A 23869-nucleotide genomic window follows, 5' to 3' on the forward strand; every position below is an offset into this window, starting at 1 on the left:
TGTAAACAAAAGAATAGAAAAGTATGTTTTATTGCACTGCATTATGCAGATAATTAATTATTTCAGAAAAGCAATAAAGCAAAACATTATAGACCATCTATACGTAATTGATATTTACCAAATATACGATTGACTAATCCGTCAAAATAATTGAAAGAGATGATTCGTGAATTATTAAGAAACGAATGCTCGGTTGTTTTTAATAAAGTGCATTGCTAATATAATAAACATGTTTGACTTGATTTGAATTCATCTTCACGCAGTCTTGCTTCAATTTTCGCTTCTGAGTTTCGTCACAACATGGCGACGCGCTCGGACGCCAGGCTCGATTTAAATACTGAGAACACACAGGTACTGGATGCCATCCTTCTCTTTGCTACATATTTATTCACAATATATCGCAATCGGCGAGACCTGAACGACGAAAGACCTTCTACAAACACACGAAGAAAACTTGTCCCGAATGTGTATCGTTTACGAAGGAAGTAGCTTTAGCGCGCTAACGATCAGACGAGCCAACTTACATGAGCACTTTCAATTGACGTGATCGGAATATCGCGGTTTGCAGTGGAATCTACAACGGTGACGTGTTGTAATAATAGTGCTGCTGGCACTGTAACGAAACGCAGGATTTGTGTTTTGATGTAGTGTTAACGTCATAAGCGCATTGAGTTCATGCGCATGTGTGTTGAACAAGGTGCTGCGAGTTTGTTTGTGCGGCTTTTTGACTGATATCACAGAGTGATGGTTTTAAAGCCTTCCTTTGAAGTGCTAAGTGAATTTTAAACCGGGAGACTGATTCAAATGTTTAACAACATTGAAGTGCTGTAAACAAACTCTTCAGTTTGACATAGTCAGTAAAGAATCTGTTGGTAAATCTGTGTTTCGCATTTGCTTTCACAGATTAGTAGCCACTGATTTATAATACATGCTTCGGTGTTTTCATTTGTTGCTCATTTCTTAAACTGTTCCCTTTCATTTACTTTGTAACTTTTTGCCGTGTTCCAAAACCTAGTGAGCTCCCTCCCTAGGTAGCACGTTCGCACGCGCCCGAGATGCCCAAATATGAGGTAGTAAGGTCACCAGAGATGGGGCTCAGTCTCGCGTCTAGTTGCCTCTCTCTGCAGCACGTGGTCGTTTCTCTCTCTATCTTTCTGCCCATTTGTGTTTGCTCTTCGCTCTGTTAATGGACCTGCAACCAAAAAAACAAACCTAGGACTCTATTGGATGCAGTCAGTGTCAAAATCTCTACTTGTTTATGTCATCTGTATATTATTGTGTTCGCAAATGTAGGTGACTGATATAATGGAGGCTGATGTCATTGGGGTCTGCGGCATAGAGGCCCGGGGACTTGTTGAAGGAAGCAGTTCCCCTCCTGATGTAGGGACTCCATCCCAGAATAGCAAGGGGGGTTTTGTGGTGCGGGTGAGCGGTGAGGAGAGAGGGGAGACACCCGGAAGGGAGGATAGCAACCCAGAAGAGCTGGATCCTTGTGCCGAGAAAACCATGGAACAAAAAGCTGGTTGGTGTTGCCTGTGATTTTGAACATGTGCCTTTTGTATTCAGAAAGAAATGTGGAGTTTTATTTTGAACGCATCACGCTTTCATTTCTGTTGTCATAGGCAAAGAAGTTCTGTTGCTGATGCAGGCTCTTCATGCTTTGGCCACCCCAGAAGAGAAACTTGCAGCCCTTTGTAAGAAATATGCTGACCTGGTATGTATCTGTGGCTTTACTGCACGCAAGACAAAAACGTATCAAAAAATAGTCTATGCATGAAATACTACAGTGTCATTCTTCCTGGCACAGCTGGAGGAGAGCCGCAGCATGCAGAAACAGGTGAAGGTGTTGCAGAAGAAGCAGAACCAGGTGCTCAAAGAGAAGGTTCACCTGCAGAGCGAGCACAGCAAGGCCGTCCTGGCACGCAGCAAGCTGGAGAGTCTGTGCAGAGAACTTCAACGTCATAACAAGACACTGAAGGTGCCCACAACTCATTTATCTTTTACGAAAATAGAGGGATAGGCCTCCAATAAATAATATACCGCCGTCACGTATTCACGTGGTTTTAAATCTGTATGATTCTTTCTTATGTGGAACACAAATGAGATATTTTGAGAAATGTATCAGTGGTTTTGTGTGCATATTATGGAAGTCTATGGGGGCAAACATTCTTCAAAATACCTTCTTTGGTGTTCTGCTGAAAAAGTAAAGTCAAACAGGTTTGTAATGACACGAGCATGAGTAAAGGATGGAATAATGTTCATTGGGTGAACTATGTGTGTTTCTGCTGTGGTGATGGCAGGAGGAGAACGCTCAGAGGTTTAGGGAGTACGAGGAGCGGCGCAAGGAGGCGACGCTGCATTTCCAGATGACGCTCAACGAGATCGAGGCCCAGATGGAGCAGCATAACTCTTACAACAGCAAACTGCGGCAGGAGAACATGGAGCTGGCAGAGAAACTCAAGAAACTCATCGAGCAGTATGAGCTGCGGGAGGAGGTGAGACGACATCTGTCAAATATGCAAATTGGCTGTGATTCTCTGGTTGAGTGCTTTGAGAGGTCAGAGGTGATCTGCTTCAGACCGGTGGTGTGTTTTATCCGTTTCATTTCTTTCATCGTTTACACTGTTGATCAGATGTGACTGATCTGAAACACAGATTTTGCTTCGATAGTTACGGCCTGATATTTCTTCATGCACAGTTTTACATTTATTTGCTTAAATTTGCTCGATTCGCATGCACACTTGCTGTTTTGCATGTTTGGGCTTGTGAAAGCAATCATGATGATTCAGCCATGTGTGTGAGATTATGCATGCTTGCATTATCAGGTTTTTGGGGTGTAACTCTCGGTGTAGGTTATAATTATTATTAAATATATATGTTCCTCGAATAATATTATGTTTTATTATTTGACATTGTCTTAAAAGTTTTTAGTGTCATTTGATTTTCACAGACTAGATAGAATGTAGTTGGGTTGTAGGAGAATGTTGTAATGTCAAATTTCAAATTAGCACTTGTCCTTTTTGTATTTTTTATGAAGCTTTATAGTTTTTTTTTAATGAAGTGCTGCTGTATTTGGAAGTGCATTGTTAACGTTAGTCTTTTTTCAGCATATCGACAAGGTGTTCAAACATAAGGAACTTCAGCAGCAGCTGGTGGACGCTAAACTCCAACGGACGGCCGAGCTGATGCGAGAGGTGGAGGAGAAACAGCAGAGAGAACGAGAGTTTGTGAGTATCTTCAGGACCAGATCAGAGTCAGTGTTTTAACATTGTTAACAGTGTTGGGAAAGCTACCAAAGAAACTAAATCTTGGATTATTATCTATAGACTGTTTCAGTGACAACAACAACTTCTGGTAGACCTTCTCAAAGAATCAATAACTGTTGAGAAGCTTTAATTGAATTTAATACAATTAATATACAAAACATTATGAAATTAAAACTTAATAAGAATTAAATATAAAATCGATTGTTATATTACTAGCCACTAGCCAGACTGATAACCAAACACAGACAGGAAGTTAACTTTGGGCCAGGTGCGTGCATTCAGTGAAACCATTTATACGGTTCAGGTAGTTATCGTATGTAGTTCTGTTCTACTTTTTCTATTCATAAAAACATTCTTGGTTTTGCATACTGAGGGCTAACTGAGACCAGTTTTTATTGCACTTATGCATTGTTGTGCTTATGTTGTTCCAATTGCTTCTATTGTTTACCTCTTTTGTAAGTCGCTTTGGATAGTGCTTGGCTTATGCCAGGACTAATCCTTAGTTAAATAGGGATATTAAGTTGCTTTTGTAAAAAATGTCTTAGTAAAAAACGTTATTGGTGTTCATCTCAAGACAAAACAGAGGCACTGAATCATTTTAATTGATTTTAGGGAAAGTTATTTTCAGTTAAGACAGCTCAAACATTCATTTTAGTCTGGGACTAGCCTTAAGCCTTGTCTGTGAAACTGGGCACAAATGTACTATATAGTGGTTAACCTGTAGTGTAACATTTTAGGGTACAATTGCACAACGATGTTCCAGAAAAAATTAAAAAGTTTATAACAATATTATATACAGTCGATACATTGTATAAACAATCCATATTAATACGGATCCACAAAAACAACCAAATGCAATGTATTATGCCAGGCCTGTTGTTGACAATGTCAATTTGTAAAAGCCACACGTACTGTGCATGTACATGACATCACAGTGTTTTCCCAAAGTTGTGTTTACTAGTTTTGGAAACAATAAAAGTAATGTTTTTTTTTAAAATTGCACTTTAAAAACCTTCTTTGGGGTCTTTAGGACCCCAAAACACCTTGATATGTAAATGAATGACCAAAACGAAAAGTTTTCCGTTTTTAGTTAAAATTTTATTGTATTGTTAACACAAAGTGAGCAATTTACCCATAATGCTAGACTGTTAAAAATACAGATCCTGATATTAAATGTTATAAATATAAATATAAATAAATAGATGTAAATAATTTATTATTGTGTGAATAAAATATATTAAGTATTATTCTTTAATTGTCCGATAATGTGTCCTTTGATGGCTCTCTGCTCTCTGTTCAGCTCCTAAAGGACGCGACAGAGTCCAGACATAAATGTGAGCTGATGAAGGAGCAGGAACACCAGCTGAAGCAGCAGCTCACTCTCTACATGGACAAGTTTGAGGAGTTTCAGACCACCCTCGCCAAGAGCAACGAGGTCTTCACCACATTCCGGCAAGAGATGGAGAAAGTGAGTGAGCAGCATCCCTCCACCTTTATATGCTTGTTTCACCTTACTTTAATCAAATACGTGACAAATGTACTGAAACATTTTTAATGTAAAGACCCACTTTGCTTGTCAACTGTTTGTGTCTGAATAGATGACAAAGAAGATCAAGAAGCTTGAGAAGGAGACCACTCTATGGAGGACCAAATGGGAGACCAACAACCAGACACTACTGCAGATGGCAGAAGAGGTGAGAGGAACAAGTAGCACGCTTTATAAAAAAATGTTCTATAAAAATTTCAGCAATTTTGCAAGAATTAGACACAAATTAGAGCACCACCCTCGCTTTTAATCCTGCCCTCCTCAGGGCATCCATTGTCAGACAACCTGACAAATGATTGACAGGCAGAGGGCATGTCTAATTGGCTAGCTCTTTAGCTATAAAAAGCATGGGGCACTCCAATTATATTTTGTTTGATGTTTACATTGCCTCGGGCAACCACAAAGACAAGTTGATTTAATGCAGTGCACAGTGTTTCAAAACAGCGTTGGTAGTAAGAACATTATGTCATCATATGGTAAACCCAAACATAAAACTTAACAATTTTCTTGCAGAAAACTGTGCGAGATAAGAATTACAAAGCCCTCCATGGCAAACTAGAGCGTCTGGAGAAGCTTTGCAGGGCCCTGCAGAGAGAACGCAATGACCTGAACCAGAAACTCAAGTCAATCCAGGGTCCAACTAAAGATCCGGAGGAGGAAGGAACGGGCCCTCCCGATCCCCAGCCGGAGGACCATACCAACCAAACCTCAAACACAGAGATGGAGAGAGAGGTTGAAGGAGAAATGGAGGCTTTGGTGCCTGAAACAGAGAAACTCGGACTCCAGTCTGAGGTGGAAGGCACCACAGCATCAACACAACTCATTGATGACTAAACCTGGCCTTCTGGTGGCCTTTATTTTTTCTGGAGGTATATATATTTTTGTCTTAACAATTATCATAACAAGATTTGTGAGGAAAAAGCAGGACATTAGTGAAGAAGCTAACTGCTCTGTACGTTGTTAATCAGCTTTGTGGCGAGCACTTTTTACTCGCTGTTTTTTTATTACATTGTATTTTCGTAGGAAATGGTCATGCGGTCCAAAATGGCCGCCATGCAGCTTTGTTTCATATGTCTTTTTTTCTCATTCACTTCTGTCCTTCCCTGCTCTGCTGTGCTGTCGTTGAACATTTATCGTTTCTCTTTAATAAAATGTAGCTCCTGGCACTGACCTCTAGGATCAGAATGAATAATTTCGTATGCCTTTAATGTTGAATATCGCTATTTTAAAATAACTGTGTGTAGTGAAGGAGCCAGTTCAGCTCGAAATGTCTTGTAAACCTCGAGACTTGAGTCATAGGGCTTTAATACAAATCCTCACCTGCTCTTTGGCATATTGAGTCTGAGCCAGGAAGGGTCCTTAACAGGTCACACTTCCATTGGCCGAAATCCACTTGAAAGTTTAAAGGGATAGTTCACCCAAAAGTTCTGTCAGATGTCACTTTCTTTCATTTTCACTTCTTTCTGTTCAGCAGAAGAAAGTCATACAGGTTTGAAATGACAAGAGGGTGTGTAAATGGTGACCGAATTTTCAATTTTGGATGAAATATCCCTTTAAAGAAGACCCATGACTTGTTGATGAAGAGAGAGGTCAATTATCCAAGCTTCATCAGAGACTCCTCGCTGTGTCTGGGCTTGTGCTTGTGTTAAGGGCTTGTGTGAGTTCGAAACGGCTGCTACATATTAATCCTTTGTGAAATAATAGAATAGGGTCAATCCGCGTGTCACTTCCTGTAGGACTGAGTATATCTGCAGTTTAAGGACTTTGCATGCAGTCATAAGGGGACTTTAGTTTGAAGAGATGAAGGGAGCGACATCTTCACCAGCAGATCTAACCAACCCATAATGATTTAAAATGGCAAATCTATTGCTTGCTATTGAAAAAGATAAATCCCCTAAAAATCTCAGTGATACTTGAAATGTGTTGTATTGAGTCACTATTGTATGTTTAAAATGAATGGTGAGATTCAGACCCGGATGCCCTAGATCATTTTTATTCGGTTTCTTGGTAATTTGTCTGAAACCTTTTTTGTTGGCATAATTTGAGCAGGTTTCCACATGTTGGGCACAAACCTGAAATTCTTATTTTGAAAAGCGACCTTTGATACTGGATTGAATGTGATTTCCTTTTTTTGGACTTAAAATAAGAATAAAATGTCTGTAATTCCAGATTTACATGCATCTGAATACATTGTCACTTTAGCTAACAACATGAAAGTATACATGGAGAACTAAACCAATGAATGTAGAAATGCATTTTACTAATGTTAGTTGCCAATTTTGTCTAAACAGCCTCGTAGCCCTTTAAGGTCGGTTTACATGGCTTGGGCAAACAGGGTCCCTCCTCAGGTCCATATATCTACATCTGGCTTAATGCATGCGCTGATCTGAACCTCAAGGGCCAGTACATTCCTAAGTGGTGAATCCAAGAAAATCTATTTTGCATTTTTCATTTGACATGTTGAACATATGATGGTAAAATAATCTTATTAGACTCTAAGAACAAAAAAAAAACGAGCAACGATATCAAGTTGTTTCATTGTTCATGTGCAAGAGCTGATAAAACACAAAGGATGATTCTCACCAGCTTCCATAGCTGCAGTATTTTTGTATTCCCTTCCCCAAAACTTGGATAAATTTATTTTTACATCAAAGCACTCGATGTTTGGGTTGAAATGATGTTTATGTAACAGTTTCAGACTTTTTTCACTCTGCATAAGTGGTCAGTTCTTTTAAAACATATCAATACTGGAAGCATCTCTAATTGGGGTTCAGTTCATTCCTCATTTGTAAAGTATTGGTACTGTCATTTGTATCGCTTCTGTTGTTTATTTCGGCAATGTCCCTGTTTAATTCTCAGGTTATGCAAGAAATCTACCTCTGTAGGTAAGACATACTGTGAAAGACGCGAGAGCTTTTCTTTCTTTCCCGGCTCAGCCCATGAACCTTCTGAAAATGTTCCAATGCTCTTGTAGTTCTCTTGTTTTCCAATAAAACATTTGTAGAATTTTCCTTACCATTTGCATGATTCATTGAATGTTTTTTGTGCAGACATATATCGATTTGATCCACAAATTGTAAGTGTACACATGCAGTTACACAAAGTTTTTTTTCATGTGTCAAGGAACACTTACAGTCTATCAGCTGATCTGTACTCTATTTTCTGCTTTGAATTGTGTAAACAGAATAAGTACCTTAACAATTTAGGAATACAAAACCATTTTAAAAGTCATTACAAAAGATTTATTGCAAATTGACAACGGGTTTTGCACAAATACAAACTCAATTGTGAAACACTGGGCCAAAACTTCTCAGAAGTGACTGAAAATGCAGTGCAGACTGTTGATTTCTTTATCCATACCTCTCTTCAAATAATCTGTCCATATTCCAACCAACTGAAGCCAAACATTTCTACAGCAGTAAATAAATGTGGACCTTTTAGAAAAGTGTCTACAGAGGGACACTGTAATGGATAAAGTTGTATATATAAAGTGGAAAGTAGGAAGATGCAGCATTTCTGAATAATACTGGAAAGCAAAAGCTGATGCACAGGAAGCCATGAAAGTGTTGCAGGATTTTAATGAGAGATGAGACTGGTGCGAGCAGTTACGACGCCTGTCCCTCCAGCTCTGATGCAGGGGTGTCTGGCTCTTCATCATTATAGATGTTCTCAGCCTAGCAAAAGTTGAAAAACTCAAAGTTAGACCCAAGATTACGACACAAGTACGAACTATTTCTGATCCAAATCAAACAAACTAAAAACAAATAAATAATCATCTGTGCACTTACCATCTGCCATACTTGCATAATGTTGTCCTCGGACACTGAACAAATTACCCAGGGTTCATTTGGGTTCCAGGTGAAATCTGAGATCTTTGCTGTGTGCCCACCATGAATGAACTGCCAAAACCAACAAAAACAGTTAATAAATGCAAAACGCAAGAAATCGTAGCAGGTACATTATTTGTAAAGAATATGTAATAAGCATTTTTTAGCAATTCATTCGTGACTCACCAGCAGCTCTGGAGGACCATCTTCTGCATCCTCCGCAGATTGCTCCTCTCCAATTTTACTGCAAGGTGAAAAATGTACAGATACAGTCAATATTGAATACTGGATCCACAGGTTCTTATCTAGTAAATCCATCACTGAGACTCCTGAAGGTGTTCAATAAAGTAATCTGACTAAATGTTCTCAAGGATAATCATTATGAACAATAAGAACAGAGTTGTAATACCTCAGGTCCCAGACATTGAGACGTCTGTCTGTGCCACTGGAGGCCAGGATGGTTTCATTATGAGGAGACCACTGGACCTTTTGGAGACAATTTCAGAGCTTGCGCAATTCAGTTTCTGTGCTTCAGAATATTTTATTTTGAAATGATGATGAGATTTGTGTAATAAAAAGTATTACCTGGAAGATTTCATCCTTGTGGGATTCAAATGAATGAAGCTTCAGCTTCAGGTTGCGCAGATCCCACAATGCAACAGTCTACGGCGATAAACACACAGATAGACGCAGTAAGCATGTATGTTTTTGTTTGTTTACATTATTCAGTGTGATTGTGTTTTTTACAATGTGCACAGACCTTGTCTGCCGAGCCGGTGGCGAGAATAAACTCACTGTAGGGATTGAAGGACAGACAGTTGACTTCAGCCGTATGGGCGTCAACAGCGTGACTGGGCTTTGATGTGTTGTTTGACCGTGTGTCCCAACTGTGGAAAAGATTGAAAATCTGTGTCTGCATGTAAAAAAAATACTAATACTAATGGTTGAGTTTTAATATCCTTAGTTTAACTGGTTCACAAATCACAGCTGAATAGACTTCACCAAAGGTAAAGCTTTGCTTGCTCACATCATAAGTTTCTGATCATCAGCCACAGAGCCAAAGAGCGATTCATGTAAAAGATGCCAGGACACATCCTCCACCACAGCTGTATGTCCTGTGAAGATGGTCTTGGCGTCTACTATCTTCCCCTCCTTTGGAAAAGCACTGATGTCCCATAGACAGATTGTCTTAAGTAAAAAAACAAAGATTGTTTGAAAGTCCAAACTTAATTTATATGAAGATTAAAATACATATACAGTATCTCAAAGTGAGACCCCTAAATATGTTATTATATATTTTCATGTGACAACACTCAACACTGAAGAAATGACACTTTGCCACAATGTAAAGTAGTGAGTGTACAGCTTGTATAACAGTGTAAATTCGCTGCCCCCACAAAATAACTGGAGTTCACCAGAGCTTTACAGATGGCACTGGGGTCCTCTTCCAGTCCTTCATGACAACATCACAGAGCTGGTGGATGTTAGAGACCTTGCCCTCCTCCACCTTCCGTTTTAAGTAATGTAAACTGACTACTTTTGGATTACATTTACATTACTTTGACTGGAATCGTATTTTATGTCAAATAAAGTGAACCGGGATCATTTCGGACTTTTATGACAGATACAAAGAGGAAAAAGACGTAAAATTACATCCATTAAAGCTAAGTTAAAGCCAACTTTTGGTTGGCTTGATTGTTGTGCAGAGAAAATCGGGCACCTCTCTGTTTTAAATCTTTTAATTACTTTAAATCGAAACTGAAATAATTATTTCATGTCAAATTCTAAAATGTAAATATATTTATACAAAGTAATAATACAGACTGTTTCATGCAGCTCACAGGGCCGTGAATCAATGAAAGGTTTATTTGCAAGGTTTCATTTTAGTTTAGTATTTTCATTTTGCCAGAGATCTCAACGTCAGACATGAAATGCATCTAAACGCTAAAAAAGCATAAGCAGTTTGTCCCGTTATGCGTCCCGTAGTTTGGTTGTTTTCACTTGTTTGTCAGTTAACAGAATGTTTGTATTTGTATTTACATGGATGAAGATTTAGCAGTGTTTGCATATTGCAGTCATTATTTACAAGAACCTCTTATGGTCACAGTACAGGAAATATTATAAATAAACTCTATTAGCTGTTCTATTCAGAGTTGTCTTTGGAACACAACACTATTTTAGAAAGTGTAACAACAACAGCTAAATGTGGTGTTAAAAGATGATATCGGTTTCACTAGTTTTATAAGGGCAGATTCCAAAAATACTGTTTCGGTAGACCAAGAGCAAAAACAATATGCTACATTACTGACAGACATACTTTAAAAACTACAAAAATATAACTTCTGCAGATCAAGCACTAGCTGTAGTGTAGACTTCACTGCATCTACCTGTCGGTGGAACGATCCATCGGCTGCAGTGAGTCCGTAGTCAGATTACGAGTATGTTAAAATGTAGTTTCCTCGAACTACAAGTGCTTGATTTTGGGAATCTGTTTACGTAATCCAGATTACCTGTAATCCGTTACTACCAAGCTGATATTTCATTCTGAAGCTCTTGAATCTGAGGTCATGCGTTTACTCACATGGTCGTCTGATGCACTGAGCAAATTTCCACTCAAGTTCGAGTTCCAGGACAAGCCGTAGCCCTCCTTTTGATGCCCCCTCAGCCTCAAATCTGGACTACATTCTCCACTGGGTTCTATACATAGACAAAACTATGAGTGTTAACTCACTATTTAGTGTATTAAATTATAAAATGTTTTCTCTGTTTGGATCAACAGAAAGATACTGACCTGGTTTGGATGGGTGTTTGGTGTAGTCAAACACCAGCACGTCAGAGGTGGGGGTCTTGGTGGCGATGATGCAGGGGTTCTGCGGCATGTATCTGGCTCTGTTCACTTCTCCTTCGTGATTGATCTTAATCTCAATTTCAATCTTTCCGCTCACTGACCCAAAACCGCCAAACTCTAAAAACAAACGCCCATACACAATGACTGACAATGTTTTGTTTACCTGAAGTCTACCTACAAGATCTGATTATGGTTATTTGTAAACAAATCAATTTGCATCCACTAAAATAACACTGAGCTGACAAGCAATTCCAGTGCTTTGCTCTCCAAACATCCTGTGAGAGTGATCCTACCTGCTGAAGAAACACAAACGCACACAAATCATTATTTCAGTACTGTTGACATTAAGCATTCAAGAAGAGTACAAATTGATCACACATTCTGAGTCGGATCAGCTCATACCTCCTTTCTCACTGTCATAGTGGGATGCGTCAAACTGGGCATCATCATTAGGGATCTGAACGCTTGCGATGACCAGGTGGTTCTGCTCATCCGATGTGTGTGTGCCCAACACCAGCCGATGGACTGCATAATCCTTTCCCTCAGGTCTTCACAAAACATATCAATCAAACCATTGCTGATAGACAATGATTGTAGATAAACAGCAATCTGCATCGTTTCGACAGCTCAGGTAGAGGTTGGATTACCTGGTCACGTCAGGAAGCCACTGCACGGTCAAACTCGGCCACTCCAGGGCATGAGTCATGACCAGATCATACAGGAATGGTGTGTTTTTCTTCCAGATCTTGTATTCTTCATTTATTACTCTCTCCTCGACCGCATCATCATATACTGTCAAAAAACGAATTTCAACAAAAACTGCATTGTGATGTGTCCCAGAAACTGAAAATGGTATATATTTGTATAACAATTACAGAATAGAAGTCAAAAGCCAAACATGTGATCTTTTACTAGTCTAGTGTCTAGTACACAGTAGTACATGAATTATGGAGGGAACTCAGCTCAATGTGATTTTAGAAATGGCTGCATTTCCTATCTATCAATAAATAAATACTATTATTGTATCTCGCCAAAAGCGTTAAACTAAGCGAAGACCGTGTATTGAGCAGAATGTGTTATTTATTCTACTATTCATTCATTCTCATGTCTGTATGTGGGTCACATCCATTAGCACTTTAGGCTAAAGCTAACAAACTCTGTCAAAAGAACAAAATACTAAACGGGATTCATGTTGCAGAAAAGTTTACCTTCTTTGTCTGCCATCGTGGCGTATTTTCTGCAGGTTATCCACTGAAGGCGTGTGGGATTTAAAGCTACCGAGTGAAAAATCCCGGGTATCGGGGTTTTACTCCAGATTCCCGTCACCGCTTGTAAAAGCAGCTTGCGTCCCTGCGCGCTAAATGATTCTGAACATGTCCGATTCTCGAATGACTCGTTCTTATTGTTCTAGTCGAATAGATTCACAAAGCGCTCGGAGTCGTCGTCGTTTTCAAAGCTGGCTTTCGTTTGGTCTTGTTTCATTTTAACAGCATCCTATAATACCATGATATTCCTTATGTTTACATACCTGTTTAAATTATTGCATAGGAATGTACATCAAATGAACCACATACCAAAAATGTCTAACGGTTAGTGTATGTGAAACAATTGACACAAAAAACTGGGTAAAATTTGAAGCTATGAAATATATTTTCAATTGTGTTTAAATTAACTGTATATTAAAATATATATTTTTATTTAATACTCATTAAACTTAAATAATATAAGTACATTTTAGAGAATTACTGTTGGATTTTTCAAAAATGTTTTCCATTGAAAATAATCAGTTAGGTGATGGTTTTAAAAGCATTTATTTTAGAGTGTGTAATAAATGATTCTTTAGCTAGATTTGAGTTTCTTTAACACAATAGGTTGTCGTTTTTTTAAGTTGTTAATAGAAAATAAAAATAGATCAAACAATTACCTTGCTTACTCATTTTCAACATCATTGTATTTTCAAATAGATTCGTTTACACGAACCTTTCAAAGAACCGATTCGCTCAAATTAAGCGGATCAAAGAATCGACTCCCAACACAAGTCTGAGCATGCGCGTTAATACGCTATCAGGCCGCGACAAACACATGTGACGTCATTGTTATGCGATCCCGTATGCGTGTATTTCGTTGGCTTGACACAACTGAAAGCATTTACTGTGCCTTTTGAAGTAATGTGTATATGTAATAATGGTCTAAAATGACTGCTAATGATTCTTGTTCATCGCAGGCGGATCCTGCAGGGTCGCTGGACCCACAACTGACGACAGAGAATCAGATCAGATCAGACGAGCCTAAAACTGCTCCTGTCGTACTAAGGTGTTGTATAGATCTTTTGTAATGTATTACTGCTTACATAAAATAAACATTAGCAAGTAAACATTACGTGAAGTCTGATGTGAATTTTGTTTATGATATGCATTTGACACCAATTTCTCGCCTTTTAGTCAAAAACAAAGAAGAGCTCTTCTCAGACGAGAGAGGAGGAAAAGAAAGCGCCAAGCTCTTGCTAAAACAAGAGGAACGGGTAAACTATTTGTTTGACTTTCCTTACCCATGCAATTTTCATAGTTAACAACATCCACGTAAACATAATCTAGACATCACACAAGTTGTCAGAATGCTTAACACAGAATGCTCTTTAGATCTGTCACAGAATGAAGAGAACCAATCTGGAGAAGAAGAAGACGAGAAGATCGAGGAGGAGCAGGGGTTCGTCTTTCAGTGTTTTATTTGATCAACTTTGTTCAATGTGATCAAATGTGAGTGCGTAATTCTATATTACAATCCAGGGAAAGGTTACATCGGGAATGGCTGGAGAGAGAGAGAATCGCACAGGAAGAATTCGGGCTGAAAAGAGAGAGAGAGGAGGCAGCACAAAAAAGAAAGGAGGAAGAAGAGGTTAGCAATCACACCTGACAGTTAAAATACAGTTTTCTGTTAATTTGTTAACTACACATGAGCTAAATAACTTTTAGTTTATGTGTAAAATTCAATTGTTTGTTCTTCCATAACAGAAGAGGATTCGAGAGGAATGGGAGGAGCAACAGAGGAAAGACAAAGAAGACCGAGAGCAGAAGGAACAGGAGAAGAAAGAAAGAGAGGTGATCCGTGCACTCGGAGGATAAAGATGCTGATGTCTACATATATCCTCTATTGTCAAGTCAAGATGTCAAAACATCCCATTTTATCTGAAATGGGTCCACTTGAAAGGCTTTTACATACACGCAACGTGCCATGAATCTCTCATGTTTACACACTGTGGTTTTGTCTGTTTGGAAAGCATTGTGTCTTCATTTCCTTAACTAAGATACACACAAAGGTTTGCTTATCCATCAAGTGTCCACTTCTCCTGAAGAAAATGTATCTTTTCACATTATTGAAGCGTAATGTTATAATTCTGACACCTTCATGGGATTGTGAATAGATTAGAAAATAAAAGATTAACAGCACACTATGGGGCGGTTTCACGTACAGGGATTATCTTAAACCAGGACTAGGCCCTTAGTTAAATTGGTAGTTTTAAAACACATACATTAAAAAAAAATCCTTTTAAGAAAAACGAACACACTTATAAGACATGTCAGTGCAAGTTGTTTTCGATCAAGACACCTCTAACGTTTAAATTAGTCTGGGACTAGGTTTGTCTCGGAAACCACCCCAAAATATTGGTCATATCAGTTCATAATAAACTAATTGTCTCCTAAGTTATCTTAACCAGTTCTAGCAGACACCACAGAATTTCACCTGCCATACTGTATATGTTTGCATCATTTATAGGAAGCTGTTCAGAAAATGCTGGATCAAGCAGAGATGCAGGTAACATTGAAACATCCTCATTGTGTCAAAATGCTATTTTATTGCTCAAGTTTGTTGCAATAACGGAACATTTCCATATTTTGTTGCGTTCAGCTGGAAAATGGTGGTCCTTGGAAAAACCCTGATGCCCCGAAGGATTACGGAACTGAAAAGGATAGAGCGAACTGTCCCTTCTTTCTTAAAACGGGTGCTTGTAGGTTTGGAGACCGGTATGTTTACTGCACACATTCTTTCTATTTTATATCCTAAACACATTATATCAGTCAATTTCTTGCTTGGTGTTTTGTTTATTTAATGTTTGTTATGTACAGTTGCTCCAGAAAGCACGAGCACCCGTCATCCAGCACCACCCTGATGGTGAGGGGGATGTTTGTGACGTATGGGATGGAGCAGATCAGACGTGATGACTATGACACTGACGCCAGTCTGGAGTACAGTGAGGAGGAGGTTCATCAGCAGTTCCTGGAATTCTATGAAGATGTTCTACCAGAGTTCAGGAATGCAGGGAGGTTGGTGCAGTTCAAGGTAACTGTCCCTTCTGAAGGAACAAATCTCTATAAAATAACATCATTAAAACAAGAACTTGAACTTCTGCCTGTACTTTAATAGGTGAGCTGCAACTTTGAGCTTCACCTGAGAGGAAACGTTTACGTTCAGTATGACACGTAAGTCTAGACACTTTATATATAGCGGAACATCAAAGCCAAAATTATATTTTATTCCAAATGTTGATTTCGTATGTTTAACAACTGCAGAGAGGAGCAATGCAAAGAAGCTTTCCTGATGTTTAATGGCCGTTGGTATGCTGGTAGACAACTACAATGCGAATTCTCCCCAGTAACTAGATGGAAGACGGCTATATGTGGTGAGAAAACACCTGTTTTTTTTACAGAGGTCCTATTTTGTCTATTTGCTATATAAGTATTTATTATGTTTTTTATGTGCTTAACAATAGGTGTTGATGTTTTTGTTTTAAAAAATATATCACATATTTAATTAAATATATTACATATTTCACTTAAAACTGTTGTTTTATTACTGCATTCCTTATGTATGAATAGCTATATTTACAAGAAAATAGACATTCATCTCCCTCCAGAACTTGCTCTTCAAATGATCTGCCCTTCTACATGAGTGAGGGCACATGAATGTGATTGGAATTTACTCCAAGATGCGATAATAGCGCTCCGTTTATTGCACAGATCAATTGGCAGGGATTAATTTTGTGCTGAATTTATTAGCATTTTTGACTTTTATTAATTTGACTTTCATTAATTTAACCAAATACCTTATTAAGTATGACAATTAAATGCCTATAAGTAGCAGCAACAAAAACAGTATAAAAGGAACAAAATTTGATCAAATGGCAGAAATAATAATAACAAAGTAACAGAAGAAATTATGATATGGTAAAAAAGAAGGCCCACTTCCTAGTTCTAATTTTGTAATCTGGCCTTCAAAGAAAAGTAGTGGAAGACCCCTGTTTTACACCACCATCTCGCTTATCAGAAAACAGGCTGTTGAGTTCCTGGTTTTATGAAGTACCTCCTTCCATAACACCCTGATTGGTCAAGCTGAGCCATTTTTTTTCGATTGGTCTACCGCTTAGAGTGTGCGTTGAGATTACCCTATACGTGTTCGAGGGGGCAGGGTTTATTTAAAATGTGGCCGTTGTGATGTAAATACTGCAGGAAGTTGTTCATTGTAGTCTTTAAAAAGTTTGAGCGTTTCAACTTGGCAGCTATACTACTGACTACATTTGAAGAAGTGAAATTCCATCAGACCTCCCCTTTAAACTATTTTGCACCAGAAAACTTGTCTACAGTTTGTTTTGTATTTTCGTTTTAATGATTCTTATATTGTTTCTCTAACATTCTTCATCTCAGGACTTTTTGACAGACAGAAATGCCCAAAAGGGAAACACTGCAACTTCCTCCACGTGTTCCGAAACCCAGGCAGTGAGTTCTGGGAAGCAGACCGGGATCTTCATATGTCCCCTGATAGGGGTGGCGGGGACTTTTCAAGTCGACACTTTGGAAGCAGAGATGGAATGTGGTCCCAGAGAGGGAATAGCCCTGACCGATCTCAGCGAAGAAGGACAGATCGAAGGAGCCACAGCCGTGAGAGGTATAATTATAGCAAGAGGCGCAGTAGGGAGAGGCGTAGTCGCAGCCGAGGGAGGCGCAGTCGCAGCCGGGGGAGACGCAGTCGCAGCCGGGAGAGGCGAAGTTGCAGCAGAGAAAGAAACAATCAAAAAAGGGAAAGGCAGAGTCATAGTAGAACCAGAGAGAGAAGGATGTCGCAACAATCGTTATTAAAGCGACAGGGGTCTGTAAGAGAACAATCTGAATGGAGCAGGAGCCGATCCCAAAGTAAAGACAAGGAATGTACCTCACCAGAAAAAAGGATAAAATCAGACAGTCCAGCGCTTGGGTCCAGAAACGGATCCGTGAAAAGTAGTTGTCACCATAGAAAAAGCAAAAGCCCAGAGAACGCCGAAACAACTGACAAAATTACCGCTCCACACCGCCGTAAGCACTCTAAAAAGAGCAAGAAGAAAAAGAGCAAGAAGAAACACAAAAGGAAGAAGAGTAAATCCCGCAGCACCAGCTCTTCTGCAGGGTCTGATCTGGAAGATTCTGGAAATGAGGAGCACGATATGACTCGATCAGAAATGGTTGAAGTAAGCACAGAACCTCCTGCTGTGACATCTAGCACATGTTCACCAGTAGACACGGTAGAGGTCCACACTTTAGAGCAGTGTCAGCAAGAAGAGGAAATTCATGTTGCGCTTTTAGACTCTGTGGACTGTCAAATCTCCCAACTATCTGGATAGATGGAACTGAAACTCTGAAATACATGAAACTCTGCTTCTTTTTTCATACAGCAGCTGCTGTTTTATTTGTATTACAAAATGCCCACTTTTCCTAGTGCTGTCATGGTTTTTGGTGAATGCATTGTCTATACATTTGTAATTAAAAGACTGTTTTCTGAAGACTTGGAAGTGTTCATGAGTGATGGAGTGAAATTTACAGCAGTCTTGCATCATGTTTTACAGCATTAAATAGATAATGAATTGTTAGAATTCTTTGAATAATTGAATTTAAATTAGTAATAATCAACAAGGATTCAGACAACAAACTGCATTCTCACTTTAATTCTTCATTTTGTTCAAAATGAAACTACAAATAACACATATTTCCAAGAGAAAGAGACAGTATAATATGACGGCATACAAAGATATGTTATTTTGTAAAGAAGCATAGTTCCGCCAAAATGATCTAATTTCTTACACATAGTGTTGTTCTAAACCTGTATGATTTCCTTTAGTGGAAGACACATTTCTCATGTGGGTAGTTGACAAGTAAACCGTACAATGTATCCAATGGTGCGACTGCAAAAATGTAGAAAACTGCTAATATAATATTTTATATTAATGATATTTATAATATAAAATAGCATAAAAGAGATTTATCTTCTATATTAGTTTTTTTTGTTGTTGTTGTTGGTGTCAAACCATAGGACACATGCAGTTTATTTGTCGACTACCCATGTAAGAAAGTCTAAGATGTTTGTAACAGCATATGGGTGATGAAATAGTGACAGCATTTGTATTTTTGAGTGAACTAACCCTTCTAAAAAAGGCATGAGAATGGTGGAGACTATTCTTTGGCATTTGAAAAAAAACTATTTTAACAGTTGAATGTCAAACCTCCTGATCTGTCTGAACCAATTATGTTTTTACAGGAGGAAAACATTACAGTGTTGTTGGTCAGTTTTATTAATACTGATGTTTACTTGTGCCATTTTTTACAATCTGCATATACATCGATTCCAAAACAACTCAAATTGATCTTCAAATGTTTGTATTTCCCTGTTGTCCAAAGTAGAAATGTTTGGTCCCTAACGCTTCAGAAATTCCTTGTCTTAAACTGGCAGACCATGTTGCATTGATGTGGACCTACAGAGAGTTGCATAAGATAACTGTATCAGCTGTAAGGGAGTGTTTTAAGGCAGCTGAAGGCGAGAGGTAATGTTTGAACACACACGACATTGTGAGAGATTTAGTGAAAGATTGTAGTTACACAAATCTGTGCTACATATTTACTGAACCAAACCTGAATCTAAACAGCCAAACACTATGAGAAATGTGCATACTTGCGGTATCATAACTGAGGAGGTGCAGATCAACATTCAATATGCTTAAATTCCCTCAGATGTTTGGCAGTAAAAATACAGGCTTTAATACCTAATTGTTTTTGTAGGATGTGCTGATTTTATAACACTTGTACAAATGCTTTTACCTGAAAGCTAAAATACAGATATGGAGTATTCTGGAGTGGATAACATGCCCACAGAAAAAGAAAGGAAGATGTCTATTAATAGTTGGGCTGAGGGTTCTCAGGGTTTATGTCAGTCCAATTTCCTCCAGAACACTACGTGGTGTCTCAGCTTCCTGTAAAAGACGAGAATCACAAGAAATAAAGATTAAAAGTGTCATCGCACAGAGGTTTTAAAATGAGCATATTATTCTCCTCACCTCCTGCAGCATGTCAGCCTGCTCTATGGCCTTTAGAACGTTCTTCTTGGATGTCTCCTGGGCTTCTCCACCCAATATAAACTCATCCAGAATGTAATAGGCCTTCTCAAAGTTGAAGATAATGTCCAGTTCACACACCTGGTGTTGAATTAACATGCAAACAAGACATTTTACAATGTACTACAGTTTCATTGGCCAAGCCAATCAGCAAATCTTTTGACTTCTGTAACGTTTTTATCGACAGCTTCATACCGAGACAAAGAAACCTACAGGAGAAGATAATGCCAAAACTCACACTGCCAAAATATTTGTCCAGCAGCTCCACATATCTGTGGATTATCTCCAGGGTTATCAACTCGTTTTCTTGGTCCTCCACAGCGCAACAAAAGTATAGACTGGCATATCTGAAATGCAAAAAGAAAAAACACAGTTTACAGGTTATAAAACAGTGAGCTAAATGTTTGTTCAGTTCCTCTGGGCAAAGTTAAAGAAACAGGATCATTATGTTCTGAGCAGTTACTGTGGGATGAGACATTTTCATTCTCAGAGAATGTATTCATTACCAATATATTGAACCATCTGTTTACATTTTCCTAAACCCACGTTGATCAGGAAAATATCAGTTCTATGGGAAATAAACATATGTTATTGATAGGGGGAAATAATAGAGCTTTTGAGAGACAACACACTGTGTAGGATTTCTGTGGGTGCACAATAATACCCAACAAATGGAGAAGGGATGGCTCTTGTCAGAACATAAACCTAATTTTTATATTTATGAGGAATATGCTGGCACTTACCAGGCGATTGGAAAACCACGGTTTAAAACAAAAAGAATCCTATAATATACACAATTGCACACTGGAAATAAAATGTATAGTTTGAAACGCTACTGCAGCTATAGTATCATACAGTATTTGTCCTATGGGATGAAAGGCCAAACAAAGAGTCTCTTCAGTCCACTGAATTTCTGAGCATCATTCAACCTTTGATCATTCTTACCTTTTATAGACTATTTTCAAATCCCTCCATTCCAGAAAGCTGCACATCTTGGGTTTGCGTGCCAGCACCATTTGTATGACCTCACGAGAGATCTTCTTCTTCTGAGAGTCAGATAGCGGCACATACCATTTCTGAAGCCTCAGCTTTCCCTGCCTACTGAAGAGCAGCATAAACTGCATCTAAAAGGGAAAACGAGGAAAAAGCCGTTTCGTGCTATTCCAGTTCGTGATATTTTGTGCCTAGCTAACCCCAAATGCCTTTTACAAACATCTCTAGACATTTGGCCTTCAGCGAACAACAAAACCCCGCTGATGTTTAACATCACAAACCCGATGTGTTCCGTGTCGGGCGCATTACTACACTTCGTTGCAACAAAAAAGGAAGCCCTGCGTTAGCAAGCCGGTCGCGGCCATGTCAATATTCACGAAATGTCGTGTATTGTCAGAACCGCTTCCGTAGTGTCCCAGAACTAAGCTTTGGTCATCCAAATAATCAGCCATATTCAGTCGACGCAAGAGATGAGATGTTTTACCTTAGAGTTTATATGTCGCTCGATTCCGAGAGCATGGGATGTGTGACTGATGTAGTAAACGTCTCTACCCGTGACGCGCAGATGCGATGAGTCCCGTTATTCAAATCGCTGTCCTCTCATTGGCTCAGTGCCTCACCGCTGAGACTCCGTATTGGCCGAGAACGGAACGAAACGGAAAAAGCTCGAGGTCGTGCGTTATGCGTTATGCATAACTCTATATAAAAGCAAATACGTGACATAAAAGAGTAAATCCCACTGATGATAATAGAAAGTGAAATAAAACCCTGCCGTGTAGTCAGTGGTCAACAAAACAATGCTACTCGTTCAGAATATAATATGTATATTGAATTTGTGCTGCAAATCTGTCTTTAGACAGTATAGGTCGCGCTAAACACAAATAATCCGCACATTGAAATACCCAAAAACTCCATGTCACTTCCGACGGGTGCAGTGGCGCGCGCCTGTAATCCAAGCTACTGGGAGTCTGAGGCTGGTGGATCGTTTGAGTTCAGGGGTTCTGGGCTGCAGTGGACTATGTCGATCGGGTGTCCGCACTAAGTTCGGTATCGATATGGTGCTCCTGGGGGAGCCCGGGACTACCAGGTCGTCTAAGGAGGGGTGAACCGGTCCAGGTCGGAAACGGAGCAGGTCAAAACCCCCGTGCCGATCAGTAGAGGGATCGCGCCTGTGAATAGACACTGCAGTACAGCTTGAGCGATAAAGCGAGACCCACTCTTTTGTGGTTCTCTGTATTTGCGACGATTTTCTTACTATTACGGACAAGCAATACCTAAAAGAGTGTCTGATGTTATAGAAAATGAACGTTCAGTTGTGAAAACATTTTTTTTAAACGTTTTACAATGGTTTCGTTTTTAAACCGAGCCTTCACAGATCTAGGCTTGTAAACATATCATTACTGCCTCCCTCTGGAAAGTGTGTGAACTTGCCGTCGGGGCTCTTTTATAGCATCTCACGGCCAAAAGAGAGCGCCCGAGACACAAAAGGAGACATTTTGAAGCAGGCCTATTTTCCTATAAAGACAGTGGCCAATTTAACAAGCTCCAAAACTAAAAAACACAGTTTACACAAAAGCCCAAAGAAAAATGACTTGAAACATTGTTTTATTTTTACATTGGGATTAATTGGTCAAAATATTGGTTAAAATATTTTTCCTGGTTAAAAATAAATATTAATTTGACAGTGGGTGATAAATACTTCATGTGACAAAAGAATGATATCCACAGAGCTTACTGGTACTATTAATAAAAATGTTAAGTCGTTGTTACGAGAACATTTGCAAACTACTTTGCAAACAATTGCAAAAACACTGTGCTTTCAGATGTTTTTTGTGTTACACTGCAAAATAATGACCTAAGTTCTATGCTAGTTCATAATTTGGTCACCTTCTTTTTTCACCCTTTTGATCACGTTACTGATGCTGTTACTGAGTTCTAGACACGTTTTTTCCAGAGGGATGCGGTAATATTCAAGCCTATACATTTGGAAGGTCAGATTTAAAACGAAATAAATCATTTAAAAAAATAATATAAGAACGTGCATTCTTCTCATCACTGACTTTTGTGGCTTGTCCGTAATAGTAAAAAGTCAGTGCTTATTAACGATAAGCACAAAAGTCTGGGTCTCGCTGTATCGCTCAGGCTGTACTGCAGTGTCTATTCACAGGCGCAATCCCTCTACTGATCGGCATGGGAGTTTTGACCTGCTCCGTTTCCGACCTGGACCGGTTCACCCCTCCTTAGACGACCTGGTAGTCCCGGGCTCCCCCAGGAGCACCATATCGATACCGAACTTAGTGCGGACACCCGATCGACATAGTCCACTGCAGCCCAGAACCCCTGAGTTCAAACGATTCACCAGCCTCAGACTCCCAGTAGCTTGGATTACAGGCACGCGCCACTGCACCCGTCGAGAGCTCGTGTATAGCTTTGCATAGAAGAGTCTGCCTACAGGATAAATGTCAATTGTAAGTAGATCACAAATTAGCATTTGTCATTAAAGTTTTTTATCGTATAAATGAATTATTACTCAGAAAATGCAAATACATTTAATATCTTGGCTTTCATCACTATTTATGTTTGACTTCAGAAAACCACGAAAAAGCCAAGTTTGTTAACATGGAGTTTTTTATTTATGATTAGTTCAAAGTCAAAAGTCTTGAAAAAATGCATGGTATTGTATCAGTGAAAGTAGTGTTAAAGCAGTCAACACCCGCCACACCTATAGTCTCTCTGTCAATAGTGTCTTTGTGTAAGGGCATATTTTTAGTTATGATTAACTTATCTGGACTCTGTGTTGCTCATGCAGACGATTACATTAACTTTACTCATTTAGCAGATGTGTTTTTTAAAGATTATCATAAGATCTTGCACATTTCCTGATCGTGTTCTCTGCTGTTCCACCAAGTCTCTCTGCTCTTCCAGTAAAGTGGTGAAAAAGCAAAAAAACAAACAATGCACGAAGCTCTTTTTGTTAAG

At 39.0% G+C, this 23869-nt stretch overlaps 4 protein-coding genes across 5 annotated transcripts; 2 read left to right on the top strand and 2 right to left on the bottom strand.

The window, feature by feature from the left end:
• Nucleotides 1–229: 229 nt before the first annotated feature.
• On the top strand, nt 230–7827 carry txlng (taxilin gamma). Its single transcript, XM_079482618.1, has 9 exons — nt 230–351; nt 1294–1522; nt 1623–1714; nt 1808–1978; nt 2301–2495; nt 3108–3227; nt 4567–4734; nt 4865–4960; nt 5326–7827. The coding sequence occupies exons 1-9, from the start codon at nt 301–303 to the stop codon at nt 5644–5646; spliced, it is 1443 nt and encodes a 480-aa protein (XP_079338744.1). The 5' UTR covers nt 230–300; the 3' UTR covers nt 5647–7827.
• Nucleotides 7772–12874, bottom strand: rbbp7 (RB binding protein 7, chromatin remodeling factor). The gene is made up of 12 exons (XM_079482619.1): nt 12696–12874; nt 12135–12279; nt 11890–12035; nt 11431–11604; nt 11221–11336; nt 9667–9827; nt 9400–9526; nt 9225–9302; nt 9049–9125; nt 8826–8883; nt 8601–8711; nt 7772–8486 (listed from the first exon to the last, which is right to left on the bottom strand). The coding sequence occupies exons 1-12, from the start codon at nt 12709–12711 to the stop codon at nt 8418–8420; spliced, it is 1278 nt and encodes a 425-aa protein (XP_079338745.1). The 5' UTR covers nt 12712–12874; the 3' UTR covers nt 7772–8417.
• Nucleotides 12875–13547: 673 nt separating this feature from the next.
• zrsr2 (zinc finger (CCCH type), RNA-binding motif and serine/arginine rich 2) lies at nt 13548–18299 on the top strand. Its single transcript, XM_079483228.1, has 11 exons — nt 13548–13800; nt 13929–14008; nt 14127–14193; nt 14274–14382; nt 14499–14585; nt 15262–15300; nt 15394–15509; nt 15612–15825; nt 15910–15965; nt 16056–16165; nt 17187–18299. The coding sequence occupies exons 1-11, from the start codon at nt 13682–13684 to the stop codon at nt 18134–18136; spliced, it is 1947 nt and encodes a 648-aa protein (XP_079339354.1). The 5' UTR covers nt 13548–13681; the 3' UTR covers nt 18137–18299.
• Nucleotides 18300–18434: 135 nt separating this feature from the next.
• Nucleotides 18435–21568, bottom strand: ap1s2 (adaptor related protein complex 1 subunit sigma 2). 2 transcript variants are annotated; one of them, XR_013788113.1, is made up of 6 exons: nt 21375–21515; nt 20843–21021; nt 20136–20244; nt 19841–19978; nt 19605–19756; nt 18804–19261 (listed from the first exon to the last, which is right to left on the bottom strand). XR_013788113.1 is itself a non-coding variant. In XM_079483924.1 (5 exons), exons 2-5 carry the CDS (start codon nt 21019–21021, stop codon nt 19709–19711), a joined length of 474 nt encoding a protein of 157 aa, XP_079340050.1. In that variant the 5' UTR covers nt 21375–21568; the 3' UTR covers nt 18435–19708. The 2 variants fall into 2 exon arrangements, 1 of the variants encoding a protein (XP_079340050.1); XM_079483924.1 differs by having other exon boundaries at nt 18435–19756; nt 21375–21568.
• Nucleotides 21569–23869: the final 2301 nt, after the last annotated feature.

Source organism: Barbatula barbatula (genome assembly GCF_947034865.1).
Source record: "Barbatula barbatula genome assembly, chromosome: 20".
In the NCBI taxonomy this organism is placed as follows: Eukaryota; Metazoa; Chordata; class Actinopteri; order Cypriniformes; family Nemacheilidae; genus Barbatula; species Barbatula barbatula.

Excerpts from the sequence above, each read along its gene's own strand:
- ap1s2 (XM_079483924.1), bottom strand. The coding sequence starts at position 21,021 with ATGCAGTTTATGCTGCTCTTCAGTAGGCAGGGAAAGCTGAGGCTTCAG. Across the intron at positions 20,245-20,842 it reads TTGAAAATAGTCTATAAAAG|ATATGCCAGTCTATACTTTT; the intron begins GTAAGAATGATC and ends TTTGCATTTCAG. Across the intron at positions 19,979-20,135 it reads TGGACAAATATTTTGGCAGT|GTGTGTGAACTGGACATTAT; the intron begins GTGAGTTTTGGC and ends ATTCAACACCAG.
- rbbp7 (XM_079482619.1), bottom strand. Across the intron at positions 11,605-11,889 it reads CTATGACAGTGAGAAAGGAG|AGTTTGGCGGTTTTGGGTCA; the intron begins GTATGAGCTGAT and ends GTTTGTTTTTAG. Across the intron at positions 8,487-8,600 it reads TTATGCAAGTATGGCAGATG|GCTGAGAACATCTATAATGA; the intron begins GTAAGTGCACAG and ends AACTTTTGCTAG.
- zrsr2 (XM_079483228.1), top strand. The coding sequence starts at position 13,682 with ATGACTGCTAATGATTCTTGTTCATCGCAGGCGGATCCTGCAGGGTCG. Across the intron at positions 14,009-14,126 it reads TGCTAAAACAAGAGGAACGG|ATCTGTCACAGAATGAAGAG; the intron begins GTAAACTATTTG and ends AATGCTCTTTAG. Across the intron at positions 15,510-15,611 it reads GCTTGTAGGTTTGGAGACCG|TTGCTCCAGAAAGCACGAGC; the intron begins GTATGTTTACTG and ends TGTTATGTACAG.
- txlng (XM_079482618.1), top strand. The coding sequence starts at position 301 with ATGGCGACGCGCTCGGACGCCAGGCTCGATTTAAATACTGAGAACACA. Across the intron at positions 1,523-1,622 it reads AACCATGGAACAAAAAGCTG|GCAAAGAAGTTCTGTTGCTG; the intron begins GTTGGTGTTGCC and ends CTGTTGTCATAG. Across the intron at positions 3,228-4,566 it reads AGCAGAGAGAACGAGAGTTT|CTCCTAAAGGACGCGACAGA; the intron begins GTGAGTATCTTC and ends CTCTCTGTTCAG.